This window comes from Channa argus, chromosome 2, assembly GCF_033026475.1.
Source record: "Channa argus isolate prfri chromosome 2, Channa argus male v1.0, whole genome shotgun sequence".
NCBI lineage: Eukaryota > Metazoa > Chordata > Actinopteri > Anabantiformes > Channidae > Channa > Channa argus.
The window spans coordinates 8,730,649-8,751,128 of NC_090198.1; the positions used below are offsets into that span (position 1 = coordinate 8,730,649).

General features: G+C 40.0%; 1 protein-coding gene across 3 annotated transcripts in view; it reads left to right on the forward strand.

Annotated features, from left to right (window-relative positions):
• Window positions 1-14,113, forward strand: part of nkd1 (NKD inhibitor of WNT signaling pathway 1) — a 30,371-nt gene extending 16,258 nt beyond the window's left edge. For 2 of the 3 annotated variants that reach the window (XM_067495169.1, XM_067495170.1), the window contains 7 exons: window positions 2,730-2,787; window positions 5,494-5,597; window positions 5,723-5,818; window positions 7,525-7,672; window positions 8,523-8,604; window positions 9,012-9,184; window positions 9,750-14,113. In XM_067495169.1, coding sequence (XP_067351270.1) covers window positions 2,730-2,787; window positions 5,494-5,597; window positions 5,723-5,818; window positions 7,525-7,672; window positions 8,523-8,604; window positions 9,012-9,184; window positions 9,750-10,282 — 1,194 coding nt within the window. In that variant the 3' untranslated portion in view covers window positions 10,283-14,113. The remainder of the gene's footprint in view (window positions 1-2,729; window positions 2,788-5,493; window positions 5,598-5,722; window positions 5,819-7,524; window positions 7,673-8,522; window positions 8,605-9,011; window positions 9,185-9,749) is intronic. The other variant, XM_067495171.1, reaches the window with a different exon arrangement.
• Window positions 14,114-20,480: the final 6,367 nt, after the last annotated feature.

The window sequence follows — 20,480 nt, forward strand, 5'->3', positions numbered from 1 at the left end:
CAAGATATTTAATCCTTTTGTATATATTAAATATCATCATCATCATGAATGTCATCCAGTCATCCTATTAACATGAGCAAAGGTGATTGATGCAATTTTTTTCCCAATTAAAGATAAATCATTCATTATATCTAATATTAAGTTGTTTTTATTGAGGTGACAATGTTTCACATGTCATTGATGTGACAGGTGACAGGGCGAGGAAAAAGCTACTAATAAGAAATGGTGAGACGTCTGTTTCAGTTTGAATAATTTTTGTTCTTGTTCTGACTTCTTGAATCCATTTCTACTTAGTGGTCAGTGAAAAGAGGAGGGACTGTGTGTGTGAGTGTGTGTTTAAGAAAGCATGGGATATTTTTTCCTAACACTGAGCAAAGCAGACTAACCCCAGGATACTAATAATACGGGTCCCATCCATCATCACAGACAACAACCAATTAGGACATTCCTCTGCCCCCATTTTCTCATGTTCTTGGCTAACCTCTCAATAATTTTGGATTATTCATCTAATTCTAGTTTAGATACAAATAAATATGTTTAACTGCACTGTAGTCAGACTGGAGAAAATGGTACCATACCATACTTGAGTAGCCATCTTCCATTTAACATGTACGAATGAATGTGAAGTGTTGCTCTAATTGTAGTCATAATAGTCACAAGCATAAAATGACATGCATAACAGATTATTTAACTATCACATGTGCAACACTGGCTCTACTTGGGGAAATAATCATACAAGTTGAATATAAACTCTGTTCATGACTCATGTTCAGACAATTCATTCTTGGTGTAAAAAAACAACCTCTTGGGCTTTTGTTGTCAGATTAAGCATAATTTATAGTTATAGTACAACTGCGTGGTCACTAAACGCGTGTAACTAAGTCTCATTCAGTACTACAAAAATAATTTTACATTTTCTGACATTTAAAGAAACACAATATTGTACTGTGAATTGATTAAATTAGTAATAGCAATTTATCAGTAACTGTTGAATCATTTATATCGCATGAGTTAAGATGAGTACCCCTCAATGTAAACATGGTTTGTGTACAAGAAAACTCCTCCGTGTATCTTTTTAAAATCAAATTTCGGGGCATATATTTAGTTTAAGACTGAATCCAACATCCAGCAGCAAGTAATTTGCAACCAAAGCCATATATTATGTGGTATTAGATGGAAATTGACGATAATAAGCAGTGCTTGTTTATAGGCTTCTGCAAGACACAACAATAATTTTACCTTTTTAATCTGAATTTGTCAAATGATTGTGCTAGATGCTCAGTAGTAAAATCAATATACTGTATAGATAAAAGCAAAAAATCAAACCTTCATTGTATGATTGATCAGTTGGTTTACAGATTCAAAACTTTTACATGTGTAAATATACCCACTCACAGATGGTTTAAGCCCCTTTCACATATTTACTAGAATCCTGAAATTCTCCTGATTTTATCTAGAGGGGGTGGATGTAAGAATGCAGATGTCAGGGGAGATGCTCCCAACCTTCTCTGGACTTTTTTCCTGGGAGCCCCCTAGTACAGTGTCTGTATTATGTGTGTGAGCTCATGTGTGTTGCACACTGCCCTGTTCTAAATTGTAGAAAGGATTAAAAGTCAGGAAATGGTTGTTTTGAGAAAGTTTCTATCTACCAAACATTTTTTAGATGCACAGCTCCAATGTGTTGTAAACAAAACAGTTTCCCACAGCCTGTTTTCTATCAATTACCCTGCTGTGTGTTACTTATTTGATACACAACAGCTGACAATGTCCAGGGCTGATTTCTGCTGACATATATGAAACAAACTATAAATGAGTAGTAGCCTCAGCTTCTGGCCTCCAAAATGTTTTCACCAAAACATGAATGGTTTCCATTCCAGTGTTTGTTGATGTAGATTATGGTGAAGCTTTTAAGATAAAGTAACAGGAGGAGGATGACATAAAATTACAAAAATCTGGGAGAAATTCACCCAATCTGTACAAAAACAAGAAATGCTCCAATGATAAGTCTGTTAAGATTCTACGTTATGTTTAGTTATATTTTATGTTAATATGTGCAGCTCCACATTAGTTTGTGTGCAGTGGAAAACTTTGAAATGAGGCCAGGGGTGGGTCTTTGAATATGTGTATGTATGTGAGAATGTGTGCGTGTATATGAGTTTGTCAGCCACTGAGTAATGGTTTTTCTGCCAGATGACTGTAATGCCACATGGATACTTGAGCCAGAAGTTTCAGTAGTGAAACCAAGGGATCACATGTGCCCCCAGTTTCTGTGGTATCTACAGACTGAGGTTCCAGGAGAGGGGGCCTGGGTAAAATGGTCCAGCATAAAAACAAACCTCTGAATGTGTTGCCGCAATGATAACCACAAAGCAGCCCGACAACCAGCCCTGTTTCTCAGAATTTTTTGCAGGGCCAGTGGCCATGATGTAGATATTTCTTTCATAGTCTGAATTCTGACTGCCACTCTTCTGCTGAGTTGTTTTACTCCTGCAATTATTGTCCTCTTAAACTTTCCGCTTCTGTGTAAGCTCAGTGCACAGTTGTCAAACTTTGCTCATATATAGCTATATAAACATTGTAATTTTGATTTGGGCATCCCATTCTGTGTTGGAAAGCTGTGCTGTGGATTTGCTCTGTTAAACAAGTTTGTTTTTATGTGACAAAAATATGATACTTTTCCTCTATAGGAGTTGATTTATGTTTCTCCTTCTCTCTACTTTTTTCTTCAGGACTCCATGGATAAAGCGTGTGCTGAGAGGATTGGTGAAGAACACTATCGTTTAGAGGGTAGGTCCCTTGCTCTTCATAATCATCATCAAAAGCTGCACCAGCTCATTGCACAGATTCTGTTCCCCTTTCTAGTAAAATTAGTTGGTCTAGACTTTGATTTAAAAAACCCTGCAATTACACTCTTATAGTCACCCAAATTCAGTTCATTTTTGCAGTGCTTCATATTTCACCCATGCTTCACACCCATTTTCTGAGACCCCCAACATGCCGATGAGGTCCCATTTACCTGCCCTCCTGCCTCTCTACTTCCTCCATTCCTCCATGTTTTTCCCTAAAGGATGTGATCCTGGATTAAGAGCTCTAGAAGAAGAAATTCTCCCCCTTCTCTTAAATTTCAGGAATGGATATGAGGTGCAGATAATTGAATGGGACCAGCCGAGGATTTAGACGTGTGGCGTTTTACGTCTGTTCTTGCTTACTGGATATTGCAAAAGTAGAAAAACAATCAACATATTATATTACACTTGTTCACGTGTGTCCAACCCAATAGAGTTTGGTAATGTTGGTCACTGATATTTGTCTTGTTTGTACTTCAGTAGTGACTTTTGAAAAATGAGAAAAAGACAATCCTTTACCAGTTCACCCTAGTACCCAGTACGGAGCTATCCATATGTATCAAGGGGGCACCGGACCAGATATGTGTAATACAGTAGCCTAGCTAAGCTGGGTGTGATTGCTTACACTGCGTGGCAGCTTTCCCAACCTGCCAGCACTTTTCTTTGTGTGTGTCTGTGTTTGTGTGTGTTTGTGTGTGTGTGTGTGTGTTTGTGCGCGTGTGTGTGGTCGAGTTTATGTGAACACTTTTGTGTAGCTGTGCTGCTGGAACAGGCTTGGCATGAAGTGTGCCAACCTGAACTGCCCTCGTCTTGCCCCTCAAATCTGATGTGCAGCCAATCCCCTGGCGGCAGTTCTCTCATAAAGAGCTGGTTTATGTCTGTGGTGGTAGGAAGGAGGGGCTGGAGGAGTGGGGGGGGTGACAGGGGTTGGAGGGTGATAGCAGATTACTGTTACTCCTCCCGGCATTTCATTAGCTCTGAGATAAGCATCTCACCACCATATTGAGCCTGCTACGGAACAGATTTACCCCTGCACACAATGTTCCCTTTGAGCACCTCAGATGATCAAACAGCAGGACCCCAAATGCTTCTCCTCTCCAAAAAGTTAGTAAAAGCTCCCTGGGATGATGCCTTTCATTTCTGGCATTTTCCCCTACCCAGGGATGAGACAGGTCTGCTTTGATCTGCTTTGGATCAGGAGGAAAGAAATTGGGCTGTTGTGTCTGCTCCGTTGGCGAGCAAACAAACAGTGTTTCAGATTTGACTTGGCTTAATTAATTAGTGATTCTGTTTTACAGCCGGTCTGATCCTCTTCCAAAAGGTTTGAGAATGGAACTTCAAAGTGTGGTGGGAGGAGAGATGAGCATGGAGAGGGGGAGACAGAGGGGTGTGGTCTGCGCAGGTTTCTTTGGGTGTGTGCGCGGCTTTTGGGGCTGTGATTGGACGAGAGGGGAAGCTGGTGCTTAGGCAAAGCAAAATGAGCAGAGGTGAAACATACAGTGCTTGTGGCCAGGAAAGAGCAGAACTCTGTGAGAGTACCCTTAACCATTTATGCAGCAAGAAATACAGTAGCTATGAGTCTTGCAAAAGAGCCAATATCCCATATCTCAGTAACATGTCATGTGCATAAGCGGTCTTGTGTTTCATATAAATGCTCGATTTCAAAGCAGAGAGGGATATCTATTAGCATTAGATCTGGGCCAACATCCAACACTGAAACTTAAACATAGAACCAGACAGTGTAAATGTGTCCACTGTGATTACCCACCTTACATTATGGTGCAATTCGAACATGCACTACCATTACTGTGACCTTATTCATAGACAGGGCTGTCAGTTTAGTGCATGTAACAGATAAAGACTTGTCCCTTTGTACTGTGTATCTACATATTTTATGGTACAGTGAATATTGTTCCGTAAAACCATGCTCTCTGCTTCACTGAGCCAAGTCCTATAGGCATTTTGATTTTCACATGCTGTTTCAGCCCTGCCATTTATATTTGAATGCCTCCTAATATTCTATCATGTTTAGCCATGTTATATCATTCAGTTTCATGTTTGAACATCCCCACTCAGTGTGAACCTACTGGGATATACTATATACTGCAGCTAAGAGCTTAGAAACACTTATAATTTTTATCACTGATGGAAAAGTCACTGCCATTGGAGAATAAATGCCGTATCAATGTCAACATTTTTGCTTTGGATTAATTTGGATTTCAGTTACAAGTGTTTAAGTTTTCATTCTTAGATCAATTACCATAAGTGTATTTCAGTACTCCTAAAAGCACTGTAAAATGAATAGTATCACATTATTGTTTTTTTTCTGAACACTGAGCATGCTTTCTTTTGCAAAGTGCACCAATACATGCACTGCTTTATTGTTACTTTACTAATGAATATATATATAGTTTAATCCAAATATAAAATTCTGTGAGACAAAAGCTATGGATTTGGCTATTTAGATTTATTGCCAACCAGGAGCACTTGAATGTGTGACACATCTTAATTGGGACTGCCAGGCTCGGAAGCAGGAGCTTACAAGGAACACTTGAAGGCGACGACATATCCTCAGGTTATGACTGCACCCAACGTTTCCATCCTCAGGCTTTCTCTTTTATCTTTGTGTGTGTGTGTGTCGCTGCAGTGGCTTTACCTCCAGAGAAGACAGACAGCTGCTGTGTGGAGGAGAAGATGCAGGAGAGGGACAGCCAATCTCCTGCAGGGCCACAGAAACAGCTCCAGTTTGAAGTGAGTGTCAACACCAAACAGGGCATTTATCACCTACACTCTGGATGAAACTGGCAGGACATACATAAATACACACTTGCATACACATTAGATGATTTTGATGGTTCGATGCTGTGCTGTTTCAGGAGTTGGAGTGTGCTGTGTCTGTGGAGGAGGATAATAGGCAGGAGTGGACCTTCACCCTGTATGACTTCGACAACAATGGCAAAGTCACCAGAGAGGTAAAATTATGTTAAATTCATCTTTTTCAGTTTGAGGATACTGTTACTTTCCTGTACTTTTTAAATTCATTAACACAAACAAAACTGTATGAAATAAAGACTTTTTGAATGCACTATTTTTAAGCGACTTACTCAAAAAATTTCTGGTCAGTTGCTCATTTACACACCATTCTCTGTTTGTCTAGAAGTGAATCGTTAACATCACTGTTAAGTTTTTATGGTATAACCACACCCAAAAAGAAAGTGGGGCTAGAAGTTTTAAGTCTCTAACCCAATCTCCATCATAAGAGCCAAATCCAGCAGTGTCTGTGTGTTTCTGCTCCTGCAAGGTACCTTGTGGCTTGCGTCTACCTGGTACAGATCTGAGAGAACATCCAGAAAGACCCGTACTTTTTGAGAACAACTTAAAACTGTGCAAAGAGACTGCAGCTGTCCTTTGTGCGGTTTTTTTGGCGTTGCCTGTGGCCCCACGGCTCATGAGACGGCAGGCGGCAGCTTGGAGGGGGAAAGAAAAGCTTTCTTCTCCAACTTTTTTTTTATCCATCCATTCAAATAAAAAAGAAAAGCAAACCAAAAATGACACAGGAAGCTTTTATTTTATTTCATATAATTTTTTTACAGTTTGTCTGAAACCAGTATATGGAACTGCTCCCTGAAGAGTTCATAATAGTCATTTCCTTATGAGTCAGAGTGGTATTGTGAGTTAAAATCACGCTGTTGAAGTCTTTGTGTGGTACTGGCTTAAGTCTTAACAGTTTTCCTAAAGGAGCTGTTATGGTGAAGTTACCTTCTGAAATAAAATACTGATTATAGCATTCAAGATCCTGCATCAGACAATTCATTTCAAGTCCATAGCCAAGTTTTATGGTTAATTAGAATTTTGTTTTCTATAAAAAGGGAGTTATTATCTCAGTTAAGTGCACTAAAACATCAGTGCAAATTATAGCTTCTGAACAGCATTCAGAGGCAGTAGAGATATACTGTATGTGCAAATTAAGCCGTTCAAATATGGACAGTTACTTCCTTCTGCAGTAAACATGATATTACCTGTTTGTCTTTCTTTGTACATACAGTGTTCTTTATTTCGCAGTGACTTCTCCTTTTACGTATACCAACCTGAGTCTTAATAATGACCTGTCCCCTGTCATGGAAATTACATGAAATATTTGTTTGCTTACTTAAAAGTTAATACATACATTGCCAAGGGTGCTTTGCATTTGAATGTGTGCTCATATGTGTTTATCATTATGTATACATACACACCCTTGTGCATTTATTTAAAAATGTACACAGATGCTACTTCTTGTACAAAGAGACACTGAGGAATTCAATAAAGTGCAGAGATCATAGCTGTAACACAACTGACATCAGGCCTGACATCTCAGTCACCATCTTCTGCTACCAGCAAGATGTTTCTTTTTATGAATTTATAAGTTGTCTTTACACTATGCCTTTTTATTTTGCATGGAAAGCTGAACTAAAGCAACTGACATCAGTGCTTTACTGTTTGTGACTTTTTAGAATTCCAAGCTAGCATGAAATGTATGTTACATGAACAGAAGATCCTGAATTCAAAGAGATTAGGGATAAAAATAGTCTTTTTTTTTTTTCTTCCTTACCAAGAATGTGTTATATTTGTGTTATACTTGAGACACACTGACCTAATTAAAGAAATTGAACACATTGCTGTAACTTGTGCCCTTCAGGATATCACAAGCCTGCTCCACACCATCTATGAGGTCGTAGATGCCTCGGTCAACCATTCTTCCAGCAGCAGCAAGACGCTGCGGGTCAAGCTCTCTTTAGCTCCAGACTCCAGCCAGCAGTGGAGGAGTTGTATGCCTGGTGCGGCAGGTAAGGCTTGCACTAACATAGTTGTGGTGGGGGGGCGGAAAAGAGAGGGCATTTTGGGGTTCCACTTGTGTTGCCTGCTGTCAGCTCATCCAGAGATGTATTTGTTGTCATGCAGAAAGGCAGCTGCTTCAGGCCTGTCAGAGCTTTGTTTCTTGCAGTCTCAGCGTCGCTCCATCTCTCCCACTCAATGGGGTTCATTTTTAATGATGGGGGGAGTGACAGAGCCAAGAGAGGGCCTCCTCCCTCAGCGCCTTGAAATACTCTGAAAGAAACCTTAAGAGATGTGCCGAGTCCTTTTGATAACCACAGCCATTTTTCTTTTCTCCAAAGTTCTCTTTTTTTCTGCTCTTCTCCCCCTTTCTCAGAGCTGCCGGGAAAATATAGCTACGTTCAACTTAACTTTTCTTACTGATGACTTAGTAAACAAGTAGTCAGTGAAAAATATCTCAAAAAGTATATATTCCTGTGTGTTTGCGTCCTATTGTTTCAGCTATAAATATCAGTCAAAAGATTCAAACAGTGCAAGCTTTGAAAGTATCGCCGGTTGCCTTCATGCTAATTTCTAACTGCATCAGATCTTGGGTTTTTAATAAACTATTTCTGAAGTCTGCATGTTTTTTATTTCATTTCATGCCTTATAAGAGGCTGCGAGTTGAAAATAGAATAAATGAAGCATTGTTGTTTTCCCTTTCTATAGATCTTCAAAGTAAAACCCCAAAACAAAGGTTGCTTTCTTCTACGGCTTGTGTGACTGTCTTGATTGTGTGTGTGCGTGTGTGTGTGTCTGTGTGTGTGGCTGCTCTGGGTAGCTCTCTTTGATAGTGGCCTCCTGTCTTTCACATATACACAGACATGTCCCACCCCAGAGAAAAAAATGACAAGTGCATAGAAGACCCCAAGAGTGCAGACAAGAAGACAAGAGCACTTTTAAGGTAAATCTACCCCCCCCACCTTACACTTCACTTTTCATTGTTTAAACCTGTGGTGTCTGTGTGTGGTGTCTGCGAGGAGAAGAATATGAAGTTTATTATTATCCTTCTTTTATTATAGCACTGCTTTTAACATTTTTGAAACTGAACATGAGAACAAAACTTCCTCATGCAAAGTTACTACGGGCTGTTTGTGAAGGATTTCACATATTTCCAATAGTCCTCAACTTTTTAATTAGATTTTGCCCAGATTTACCTCCACTGTACTAAGGAGGATTGTAGGGGAGTGTAGGGGAGTGTCAGTCAGCTGTGATTTTCCTTTCACAATCCCACTTCTTTAACAATTACTCTGTTACTGCCTGATCATAAAAAACACTTTTTTCACTTTCCCCAAACACTACGAACTTCAGTGGTCCAAACTGCTACCTAATGAGAGGTGCCGCTTGTGTCCACAGGCGCCACCACAGTGACCACCACACCCAGCCAGGCTGCCAGCACCACTGTGTGGATGAGAACCTGGAACGCAGGAACCACTACTTGGACCTGGCAGGCATCGAAAACTACACATCTCGCTTCGGAGCCAGTGAGTGGACCAGAGCATGGATTGTAGAAGGGGAGAGGGGAGAGGGAGTAACATAGACTGTGGTCTTTTGAAGCGGCTTCCAGGGGCCTTCATTACTGCCGCACCTGCCTGGAGACATTTAAGTAGAACTACCGGCCCACTGAGATCCTCGCCAGTACAAACATTTGGGCTCAGACAAACACAATACATCAAGTGTTCAGAATAGGCTGCTGTGAAGTAAAATATTAGTACTAATAAGCAGTGGCCTTGATCAGATATTCAGTGATGACGTGAATATTTTTATGTCTGTTCTGTTAGAAAAGTGCCAACAGAACTGCTCTGTGTCACACTGCGTCAGGGTTATTGGCATGAAAAAAACACATGGAGCTGCTATAATCTTATCTCGAGCTTTTTTTGTGGATCATTTTTAGTGGGAATTCCGCACAAATATTTGTTTCTCTCTTTTTACTGGATTTTGCATGCTTATATATTTTACATTCATTCATCCTGTGATGGAATTGTTGTTTTTCTGCAAACGCTCTGCACCTTTTCAGTTAGTTTATACTGTGTCCCCTCTCCCTCACAGCTCCTGCCACAGAGCCAACAAAGACTGAGCCTCAGACCCGGTCGTCCAACCAGACTCGCTCTCGATCACATGAGCCAGAGAACGGCCACTCCCATTCCCACCACCGCCGCTTGCAGACTGTTGTGGACACTGTTGCTCCAGACAGCCTCCACCCTGCTCGGCCGCGAGGCCAAGACTCAGGGAAACATGCTCTCCGTTCTCCTAAGACCCACAGCCGTACACCTCCTGCACAGATCAGTGGCAAGGTGATGAGGAGCCGAGGTGTACCTCCTCCCCCAGCCCTTCTTAGCCAGACCCCCCCTCACCAGTCTACAGCCCCCTACCGCAAGCACAAGCAGCGGTCCAAGGAGAGCCAGGGCTACCGCGCCCTCAACTCTCTGGCAGCTACAGGACCAGTGGTGGAGAAGGAGCAGGTGAGGGACCTGCCCAGTGTGCTGCTTTATGAGGGGGGGCTGGCACAAGTGGTGCAGCGGCATGAGCATCATCACCATCATGAACACCATCACCACTACCACCACTTTTATCAGTCCTGAATTTCCACCCTGGGAGGGACAACGCAGCACTCTTACAGCCCCCCAATCCCAGCCAGGCCTGCAGACAGTGACTGCAGTGAGCTCCCTCCTCAGACACTCTGCAATTAGCCCTGCCGTGGCTTTGTGGTGGACAGAGGAGGGGAGTAAGATCAGGCAATCGAGTACTGAGACATTATTAATCAGTGTTATAAAGAGGTTGGTCAGACCTACAAGAGATTGGGTATGCAGCAGGATGGTGATTCCGGGCCCCTCTATGGCCAGAACTCAGGCTTGTGGCTTGAGCTTGAGTTGAGGCTTGGACAACCAGGAAGTTTTTGTCTCCTGGCACTGTATCCCCCTATCTTATGACTTATGGCTCCAGACCAGCACCACAACCTTTCCAGACCACTAAGCCAAATGGTTTTAAAGGAACAGGAGGGCCTAGAGGAAGGAACCTGCAATGTAAACATAAAAATATAATAAGGAATATAAATGATAGGAGAGCATACAGTAGTATAAGTGGGTGTGTGTGTGTCTGTGTGTACAAAAAGTTGAATGTGTGTGTAAGAGAGAGAGAGTGTCACGACACTGGTGTCCCATTAAAAACCACTTTAAGTGCACTCATGGGTGTGTGAGTATTTAAAGCAGGCTGTCAGGAAGATATTTCAAGATAAAAATAAAGATTCTGATCTAAGCACACAATATACCGAAAGCAAAAATGGGAAGGAAAAAATTGAAATGTTATAATGTAAAAAAGACCAGAGCTCCCAAATCCGCTGCTACCTCTAATTTTATCCTAATTGTTGTTGTAATAGTGACTTTGACTAAGCATTCAGAGGTTATTTTCAAATTACATAGAAATTTTTTTGACAAATCACATCACAACTTATTGTGCTGAAGTTTCGAAAAGCTCCTTACTTTTATTAACTAACATTTACTGTAAATAAGGTATATTGTTAGCAATTTTATAAGCTTTATTGATAATGTGATATCTTTGTATTCACTATCTTAAGCCTTTATGTTTGTTTTCCTTAACAATCACATTTTATAAAGACCACTAGGAGCCTCATTTTGACTATACTATATGTATAACTGTACTACCCTCCATCTCACGCACTCCTTTGTTCTCTATGTTACCGCTTTCACACCATGTGATTAGATGCATAACTGTGACCTAGTAATTATGGATGAATGACTAACATCCCAACTCTAAACAGTCCTCTTCAGTAGCTCGAACTCACATCACATACGATTTTAGCAAACAATAGAAAAGCTATTCTGATGTAGTAATGAGCACATGTCGAAGCATATTACTCAAGTTTAGTTTGATCACAAGTAATCGCTATGTATATAGTATGTGAGTTCTGCATAAAGACAAGTTAAATGTTTTCATCCTTTACTGATTTAAATATGTAGAAGTTTCTGGACCCTGACAATTGTCACGCTCTGTCTCTGTCTCTGTCTTGCTCTCGCTCTCTCTCTGTCTTTGTTTGAACGTCGAGAATGGAGCAAAATCATTAAATCATGTCTCACGATACACTAAAAGAAAAATCAAGACATCAAAGCAGTAGAGTTTAAATCTCTGACATTTTGGTATAAATTGAAACACCATTATATCCAACTTTGCAGTGCATTAAAGTAGATTTTGACCACTTTTCTGCTTCACATCTAGATACTTACACACATTGACGCCAAGGAGCTGTCACGATTTTCTTTCTAAACTCGGATTTTTAGGCTAGCATTTTTCCCTAGCTAGTAGCAGCTCTGTCAGCCAGCCAGTCTGCCTGGCCCACGGTCACGTGGCTGCTCCCTCTGTTTTCACGGCATCTTTCTGTCCCCCAGCTGTCAGCAGGTCTTTCACCGTGCCGCCATGTGGCCTCAGTGCTGAGCCAACAAGGCTCTGTTTGTGGTGCAGCGGGGCGAGGGCTCTTTCAGCTGTCTCATTCCTCTGGTGCTGGGTAACACTGGGCCCAGCCTGCAGTCTCCATTAGACCCATAACTCACCACTGCTGCTCTTTTACCAGCACCAGGGACTCTCTGTTTATATCCCATGATGCTCTACGGTCGCTGCCATAAGCGGGCAGATGTTGGAATCAACATGCAAAAAATTTGTTCTTAATCATTTTTACCTGCAACATCAGGTCCTACAGGGGCAGTGAAGTGAGAGCTGCACATGGTTTTGCTTCTGACTGTTAGCACATCTTTTTCCTCCCCTTTTCTCTTTAGCAGTGCCAGTCTCCTGACTTAAGGAGAGCGCTTTGCTCTAAGGCAACCTCATACATACAGATTATAGCAGATTTAATTGAACCAGGTCCCATTATCATTAGCAGGCTGCATTCTCAAACTACTCGTAATGTTAGATTTTGTTTGTCATAAGTGTCGTGTGTGTGCGCGTGTTATGTGTTTATGATGAGCAGGAATTCGGTGTATGCCAGTTTTGTTCACAGCTGCAGGCTGTCCTTTAGCAGAGGCACCATTCAGACGGGGCGTCTCACAGGACCCAGTGGCAAAAGCAGCATAATTCCCCGAGGGGGATTTCAGCTGCACTTCATACCTCAGCTTCCTCACCTCGTGTTCCTCTTTCCTGGGCACCAAGTCTTTGCTGCTGGGCCCTTTGTAACACTGTAGCTCCTTTGTCGGTGTCTTAACCTCTCTGATACCAGTGTATGACTGCAAATATAAGTAGTGTGCATGTAGTTGTGTGAACGGACAGCAAGCAGGCGACTTTCAGTCCCACAGGGTGGTCCAATTCGACACGGTGAGGGAGGGCTTCTGAAGAAATTTGTGTGAAAGGCTTGGTCAGACCCACAGCCAGGTTGAGAGTTTTACTGAACACACACATTTCCTTTTGAAAGCCCTGCTTCACCTTTATAGAATTACATGAACTCACACTAGAAATTTATTTTCATACCTTTGATAACAGAGCAGTCAAGAGTGACTTGCTTTGTTCAAGGGCACTGAAGCAGTATTCGATAAGGGTTGGGAACGTAGTTATTTTACTTTTGTCACAGAAACTTTATTACAGTTTTGTTTCCTCAGAAAACCTTGATAGTTAAAGTACCACTATCGTACTTTATACTACAGCACTATACAGTGTCTATAATACTGGCAAGTTGTCAGCTAGCCCTCTAAATCTACCAGAAGTATGTATTATTGTGTTTTCCAGGTTGTTATGTGAGAGTGTGACTTATTATTTTTTAATTTATAAACTCCTCCATTTGAAACAGCAACGAAAATCACGATGTCCTATACTAACCGCTATAGATCCACCAGCTTTCGGTCCTTTTGTATTGGACTGTCAATATTCAGAGCAACGTGTTCATATTAATGCAGTATGTATTGTACCAGTAGTATCCATGTATCAACATTAACAATCAGATTTACTATATAGTGTACTGCAGCAAGGTTAAATAAGCATCATGTAGAATAAATATAAAGCTTAATTAAATGACTGTCAAGCTATTTCACTTGCCTATTGTCAGCCAGTAATCCTAATACAATATCACCAATCTCATGTAGCAGGGAGGAACAGCTCTCTGTCTCTAACACAAGCTGTTGGTCTCACCACACACTTTTCACCTGGGGTTTTTTTGTAAAAGAAAATTGTTTAGCACTAGCCAACTTCCCTGCCCCCCCTCTCTCTCCCTTGTTTTTCATGACTTTGTTTAGTTTATATAGATTGTATTTGATTATGTTGCTTTATTTATTTGATAGCAGATCTGTGCCAAGGGAAAATACCCTTTATTAAAGTATGAACCTGTTCCTTATAAACTGACTGACCTCTGGAGTTATTTCATTTCATTTGTCACTGGTAGTGTGTATATTTGTGTGCAAATTTGCACCATGGTCGATGCAAACATATTACTACTCACCCTTAAAATACCCCAATGAAGAATATTAGGATGCCTTCTGTTTATGCCTACATAATTTGTGTTGCATTGCAATAAAAAACCCTGTCCAGTGCCATGTGGATCATTTGGTTTAGGAAATAAATATATTTGACTTCTTTGCTTTGGCTTTCTCACCATGAGGCTTCTTGGCAACCAGGCATATAAACCCCCATGTTGTTTTATGCTAACATGATAGATAAAATGTGTTATTTAGTAAAGGTTAGAGCTGGAACGTTACTATTGGATGGAGCCAATCAACACGTGTCCTCTTTATGCTACACCAAAAGAAGTCTGCTGTCACACAACCATGATGCTGTCTTGCTGTTTTTTCAGAGGGTTAATAAATAAATAAATAAATAAATAAATAAATAAATATTTCGCCACCTACTGTGAACCCCGACAGAAAAGTGTGAGGGGACAGTGCTCACTGACCCACTCAAGGTCATGTGGGATCTTCAGGATCAAAACAAGAAAATACTACATTTGGTTGAATGAGCGATCGAGGGAGAACAGGTCTAATTTTATTTTTAAAGAAGTTGGACTGATGTGCTGTGTGTGTGTGTGTGTGTGTAAAAGTAAAGCTCCTCTCCACTGTATCTTAAATGTGGTGTAACTGAAAGCTCCCAAATCCTGCTGACCACAGCTGCTTACCATGCCACATGCACACACATTTTCATCTTCAGCTTAGCCGCTTATCTCTGGTTGTCTCACGAACACAGTTATTTGTGTAAGCAAGGCAGTGTAACCTGCAGAACTTGTATCAACATTACAATTGGTTTCTATCCTAACACTGATTGCTAGATTATTATTACCACTGCTTTACTAATCTTAATTATGAAAAGCATTAATCGCGTAAACCAGATAAGTGACTCAACCTCACATAGATTTTTACTATAATTGTTTTAGATTTTTCTTATTAGATTTCTATATTTCATATTTACACTTACTGGTTTATTATGTACACCTTCCTAGTACTGGGTTGGACCCCCGTTTTGACATCACAACTGCCTTAATTCTTTATGGCTGGATGGTTGTTTCTGAAACAGTCAGATCATCCTGTCTGCCACCAACAATCTACATGCCTAAATGTACTGGGTTGCTGCCATGTGATTGGCTGATTAGATATTTGCTAAAACCAGCAGCTGAACACGTGTACCTAACAAAGTGATCGATTAGTGTAAAGTTCTTTATGCTTTAAAACAATAAAATTATAAAGTAATGTTTTTTTATGTGGCGGTTTAAATTAAGCCAGACATCTTCAGTCATAAGTGCAGTTTTTGATCTCCACATGGATCCAGACACCTTTTTAAAAATCCCTTTCTTTGATGAACCAGTCTTACTTGTGCTTATCTTGGAGAATTTAGACATATATTCATAGAGTCAGACCAATCCTGGCCTGGTATCATTCATAGGTTCATACAAATTGTAAACAGTAAAGGAAAATCTCTTCAACTTACTGTGGTCATCCTCTGAAAGTGAGACAAAGTAGCAGCTTCATAATAGTTGTTGTTTTTGGAGAAGAAAATTTATATTGTAAACTCATGTTGTCTAGTTTCCTTACTGCATGTTGACCAAAGGTCTTTGTTAGGAGTGTATCTTTAGGCAGAGACAGAAAAAGTGATATAAAGACATGTAAGCTTCACTCTGTGGGAAACAAAATCACACGGTTTCATAAGCACTTACGAAACAATAATTGAAATTAAACTATCAATGAATTATTCCTGAGTTTGCTTTGAGTTTTTTTCTCCCAATCACAGCTGACACCTTGTTTTGCTCCATGAAAAGGACGTGATGTACTCAATCCACCAGGCATCCACCATCATCTTTGTCCTTCAGATGTTTTAAAACATCGCTTGCATCTTCATTGCAAGTCTCAAATGCTGTGTATCTGAAGGGGCCGTTTTTGTACTCCATTCTTCTGCATCCTCTCTTCACTGTAGCCTGACATGAGGCGTTTTCTTGACTTTTGCTTCTTCTTCTTCTTCTTTTTTACTTTGACTTTGATCTTCACTCCTTTCAACTCTTCACATGGTATAATAGCCTTGGTGTTCATGGAGATTTTCTTCTCCAGTGCAGTGTAACATTTGGATAATGCGTTCACGCTTTTTGAAACGACAGCACTGGAGACAGCGTCCTTCGTCCAATCTATAAGACTGTCTCTGCTGCTCAAAGTCTTTGGTTTGGGACTCTTCGTGCATGTCAGGTAAAGAAGTAAGAGTTGTAGAACAAGTTCAAACTAAACTTTGCTTTGGAACAGAGATGATCTCCACTCACTGCATTAAATTACAATTCAACTGCTCAACTGGTCAGTAGCTTACATTACTGTCTGAGCCAAAAATACATGATTATTTATACATGAACTCTATACCCACAGTAATTACAGCGAGCAATTACGCTTTGTATGATACCTCCAGAGACCTGTGAGCATTACAGAAAAGAATATGAAAACAGCAATGAGTGCAGTGGGAGTAATGCTCTGTCACTACGCCACAGCACAGAGGTATTAAAGGCCCCAAACTTTAACAAAGCTGTCAGTACTCAACAGGATATTCATTTATAGTATGGTAATTATAAACTCAGTAGTATAATTATACATATTTACCAAGTTTATAAAGGTATGAGTAATTTGATTTTGCTGGACATACTTTTAGTAAAACCAAGATTTATTAATTAAACATCAATCATTTAATTTGATTTCAATTTAGATTTTCTGAGAAAAACATCCACTGTGCAGCTCAATGACTGTCATGCAAAAATCCCCATTAAGGGGAAAAGCAATGTGATAAACCTTTTCCGTGTTTGTTCTGTTTGTGTCATTTGGGAAACATACTGGGGTAGAAATAAACCCTAGGTCACAAGCCCTTTCTTTTTACTGTAACAAATGCTAGTAGTTACTGAATATTCCCTGGATAACTCTGACTTGACTCTGATATGAATACTAAATAGGACATAGTGATAGGTTGGACTGGACCTTTTTCTTGTCAGCCTAACCATAAAGAAGTCTGGCTGCAAGGACTCAGCTTCCATAAAACTTCACCTGGATGATTGACATCTGAGCCCTTTACAGACATTCATTAATGCATGATCTCCCAGTCTATTTTCAGTAACTCATTATGACCCAATATATAGTAATAAACTCAGAGGGAATTCAGAGTTATTCAGCAACTACATGACCTGTCAGCTTGCTACTTACTAATTCCCTAGTAACTACTAACATTGCTGTGTACAGTATTGCAAAGTCTTATCTCTGTGTTGCCACTGGGGAAAAAAGCAATGATACTGACTTAAATATGGGGAAATGAGAGGCTGCCATAAAATGTTCTGTGTGCTTTGTTTCCAGCAGATAGGCAGAGAGCTTTGAAGTGTGGATTGGCACAGCAGGGTGCTAGCTTCTGTAAAGGCAAGATGCTAAACGCTAAGGGATGAGAAGGACATGAGGTAGTCTATTACCAATACGAGCGCATAGAGGGAAAAAAAAGGCAAATCCAATGATAATGTACATCTGTTCCAGTGAATTTATGAGCTTTGAACATTTTTTCATGTGGGATAAGTGGATCCTTTTTCTTACTGGATCTCAGAACTTCAAAGCAGATTTACTTTGGATAATGCAAATGATCGGAATATGGTGGTTCCTGCCTACTCAACAGCATAGAAAGGCGGGGGGGGGGGGAATTAAAGCTAATTGGCATAGCAGTCTTTTATGATGGAAAGCAGGGCAAAAATAAAACACTTCAATTATTGTCAGGTTCAATTAGGAAACAAGCTGACAAAGTGCTAAAGTTCAACGTGTCCGACCTAGAATCCATTTTCATTAAATATAATTTTTACTCTTGACATTTCTCTTGTTGTATGTGATGAAATTATAATTAGCATGATTAAAATCACCAAGCTGGTTCAGGAGAGAGAAACTGCTTTGTTCATCTTGGATGCTGTGGTCTCCAGGACCTGGGGTTGGCAGTTATTCATTCATTATATGTGTAAAAATGAGTTCCCTCTGTAAACAAAGAAAAGGAGCTGAGCAATAGCAACAGCCACCTTCATGACCAAATGTCTGGAGTGTGTACTAAAATATGAAGTAAGCATAAGAACCATTATGGTTTTGCCCTGCTTTTATGATCCCCTTTAATGAGAGGCAACTAAAGCACAAATAGCCAAGTCCAGGAGTGATTTTTCATTTTGCTGTGTCTTCCCCAGGGCAACATTTACAGTTATTTGCCTTAATTTGTCACAATAGGAAAAGCAAAGCAAAAGCTCATTTTACATATTTGATAGCAGTAATTACACTTGGGACTGAAAACCACAAACCAGCTAATACTTGGATACATATTATAAAGATGCATTTGTGTTTGTTTTGTGTTAGTTGATCACCAGCAATGGATGTTGACCTTTGCCTTATCATTTAAACATGAAAGTCAGTGACAGTCCCCTTTAACTTTTTAGGATCATGTTCACCACAGGAAATATAATGATGAAAACTCAACCCCCACCTTGACAATATTAAAGGTAGAAGTCTCTTCTCACATTCATTTCATTTCAGCAAAGGGCATAGTTCAACTTTTCCAATTCCAAATCTGCTTTCTGGACATCTAGAGACTTAGTCCAGACTTCCAGAGATAGCAAATGAATAAAATAAAGCTCCAGAATGTTGCATTGGTTTTTAGCAGATCATTGGAGCTCTTTCTTTTTGCAACATCAAAGGCAGCCACGGCTCTTTGATGTGGCAGCATGCTGTTTAAGGTACAGAGTGAATGGAGAGATGTCAAGCTGCAAGGTGCCTCTGTAGTTTACGTTGAGTGCTGCAGAGAGCTGCAGATGAAAGGAGCAAACAGAGTTTGATAATGAATGTCCAACAAGTAGGACCCATCTCAGACAGTGAACACTCAGCAGGGTGCCCGTGCTAACCTTGAGCACAGCACCCTAAACCTTGGGCAGATGCTGGAGACTAGATTCCTCTGACTTGGCTGCTCCTGAAAAGAGGAGGCTCTCAGATGTGAGCTTTAATCTTCCTGTCAATTAAATCCTGATTGACACACACACCCATAAACACATGGTCACACACATGTGTGTCCTTCAGTCAGTTTAGACATTGACTTCCTCCGTTGAATGCCGCTCTCTTTGAGCTATAAATCAACTTCAGCCCTGGGTGTATCTGGTATGGCATTGCTGTATACAGCTATACATTAACGTCTCAGGCCAATACAGAAATGACACCGTTCACCTTTGTTACCAGCCCGTCTCTCTCAGAGGATGAAATTACAGATTGTTAATAGGTCTTTTAGTACATGCCTTGCTTTTTCTAATTGAGAAAAGCTTGAATGAATTGAAAGACTGGGTATTCAAATGATGGACGCACCTTTTTCAAGTCCCTTTCAAAACAAAACTTGCCCACTTAATGCTGAGAAATATGTCACAAGTTTGAGTTGTTCAAAGTGATCAAAGTCTTTTGGATAAAAATGTTTTCTCTTTATTTTTCTAGCCCTCCTCTGTCACTCATTAAACACTTTGTGGACAAACAGCACAATGGAAATTCATGCTGTTTTTCTTTTAACATTTAGCATTTAGCATGAACTAAAATTTGTTGGGTTTAGTAATATTATGAAAAATTATTAGTGGATATAATCTATACATTTACTAAATATACAAAACGAACAAAACCTATATAAATACTTAATATTTGAACATTAGTTTAACTTTTTAAATTATTTTTATTTTTCAGAACTGTCATACATGTCACCTAAAGATACAAATGTATAGCTTTTTAGTTCTGTCTATATGTTGAAATGACATTGTTAATTATCATTAACATTTCTAGCACTCAGTGCTAGTTAACAACCCTTTTCTCAGCATCTAGACGAATGGCACACTGTCTTTGGTTAAAATATGACCACACACCACAGCTATTCTGTAAAAACTAAATGCAACACAAACAAAGGAAAATATGACCAAACAAGCTCACGGGGTTAGCTAACCACAGCCGCTGCTGCTGCACAGGGTTAGATATATGACACATGACAGTTCTGAGAGAAACTTATTCTTATGAAGCCGTGTAACTTTGGGATCTTTGTGGCCCATCTCAGCCCAGTTTTAAATGTTTCTGGAACACATAAACTAGTACCTCTTTCATACAGGCAAGATTGAGCGTGGTCAAAACCAAAACGTTCTGGCTCAACTTCCACCAAGTGTGAATCAGGAAATAGTGCTCTATGAAACTAAGGAGTGTCTATTAAGTAAAATTCAGGTTTTGTGTCTTTAGTTTTCATTACTTCCTCTCTACTCAAATACTTTGCATATCCAGTTGTTATTCCTTCAAATTTGATTATTAAAACTTA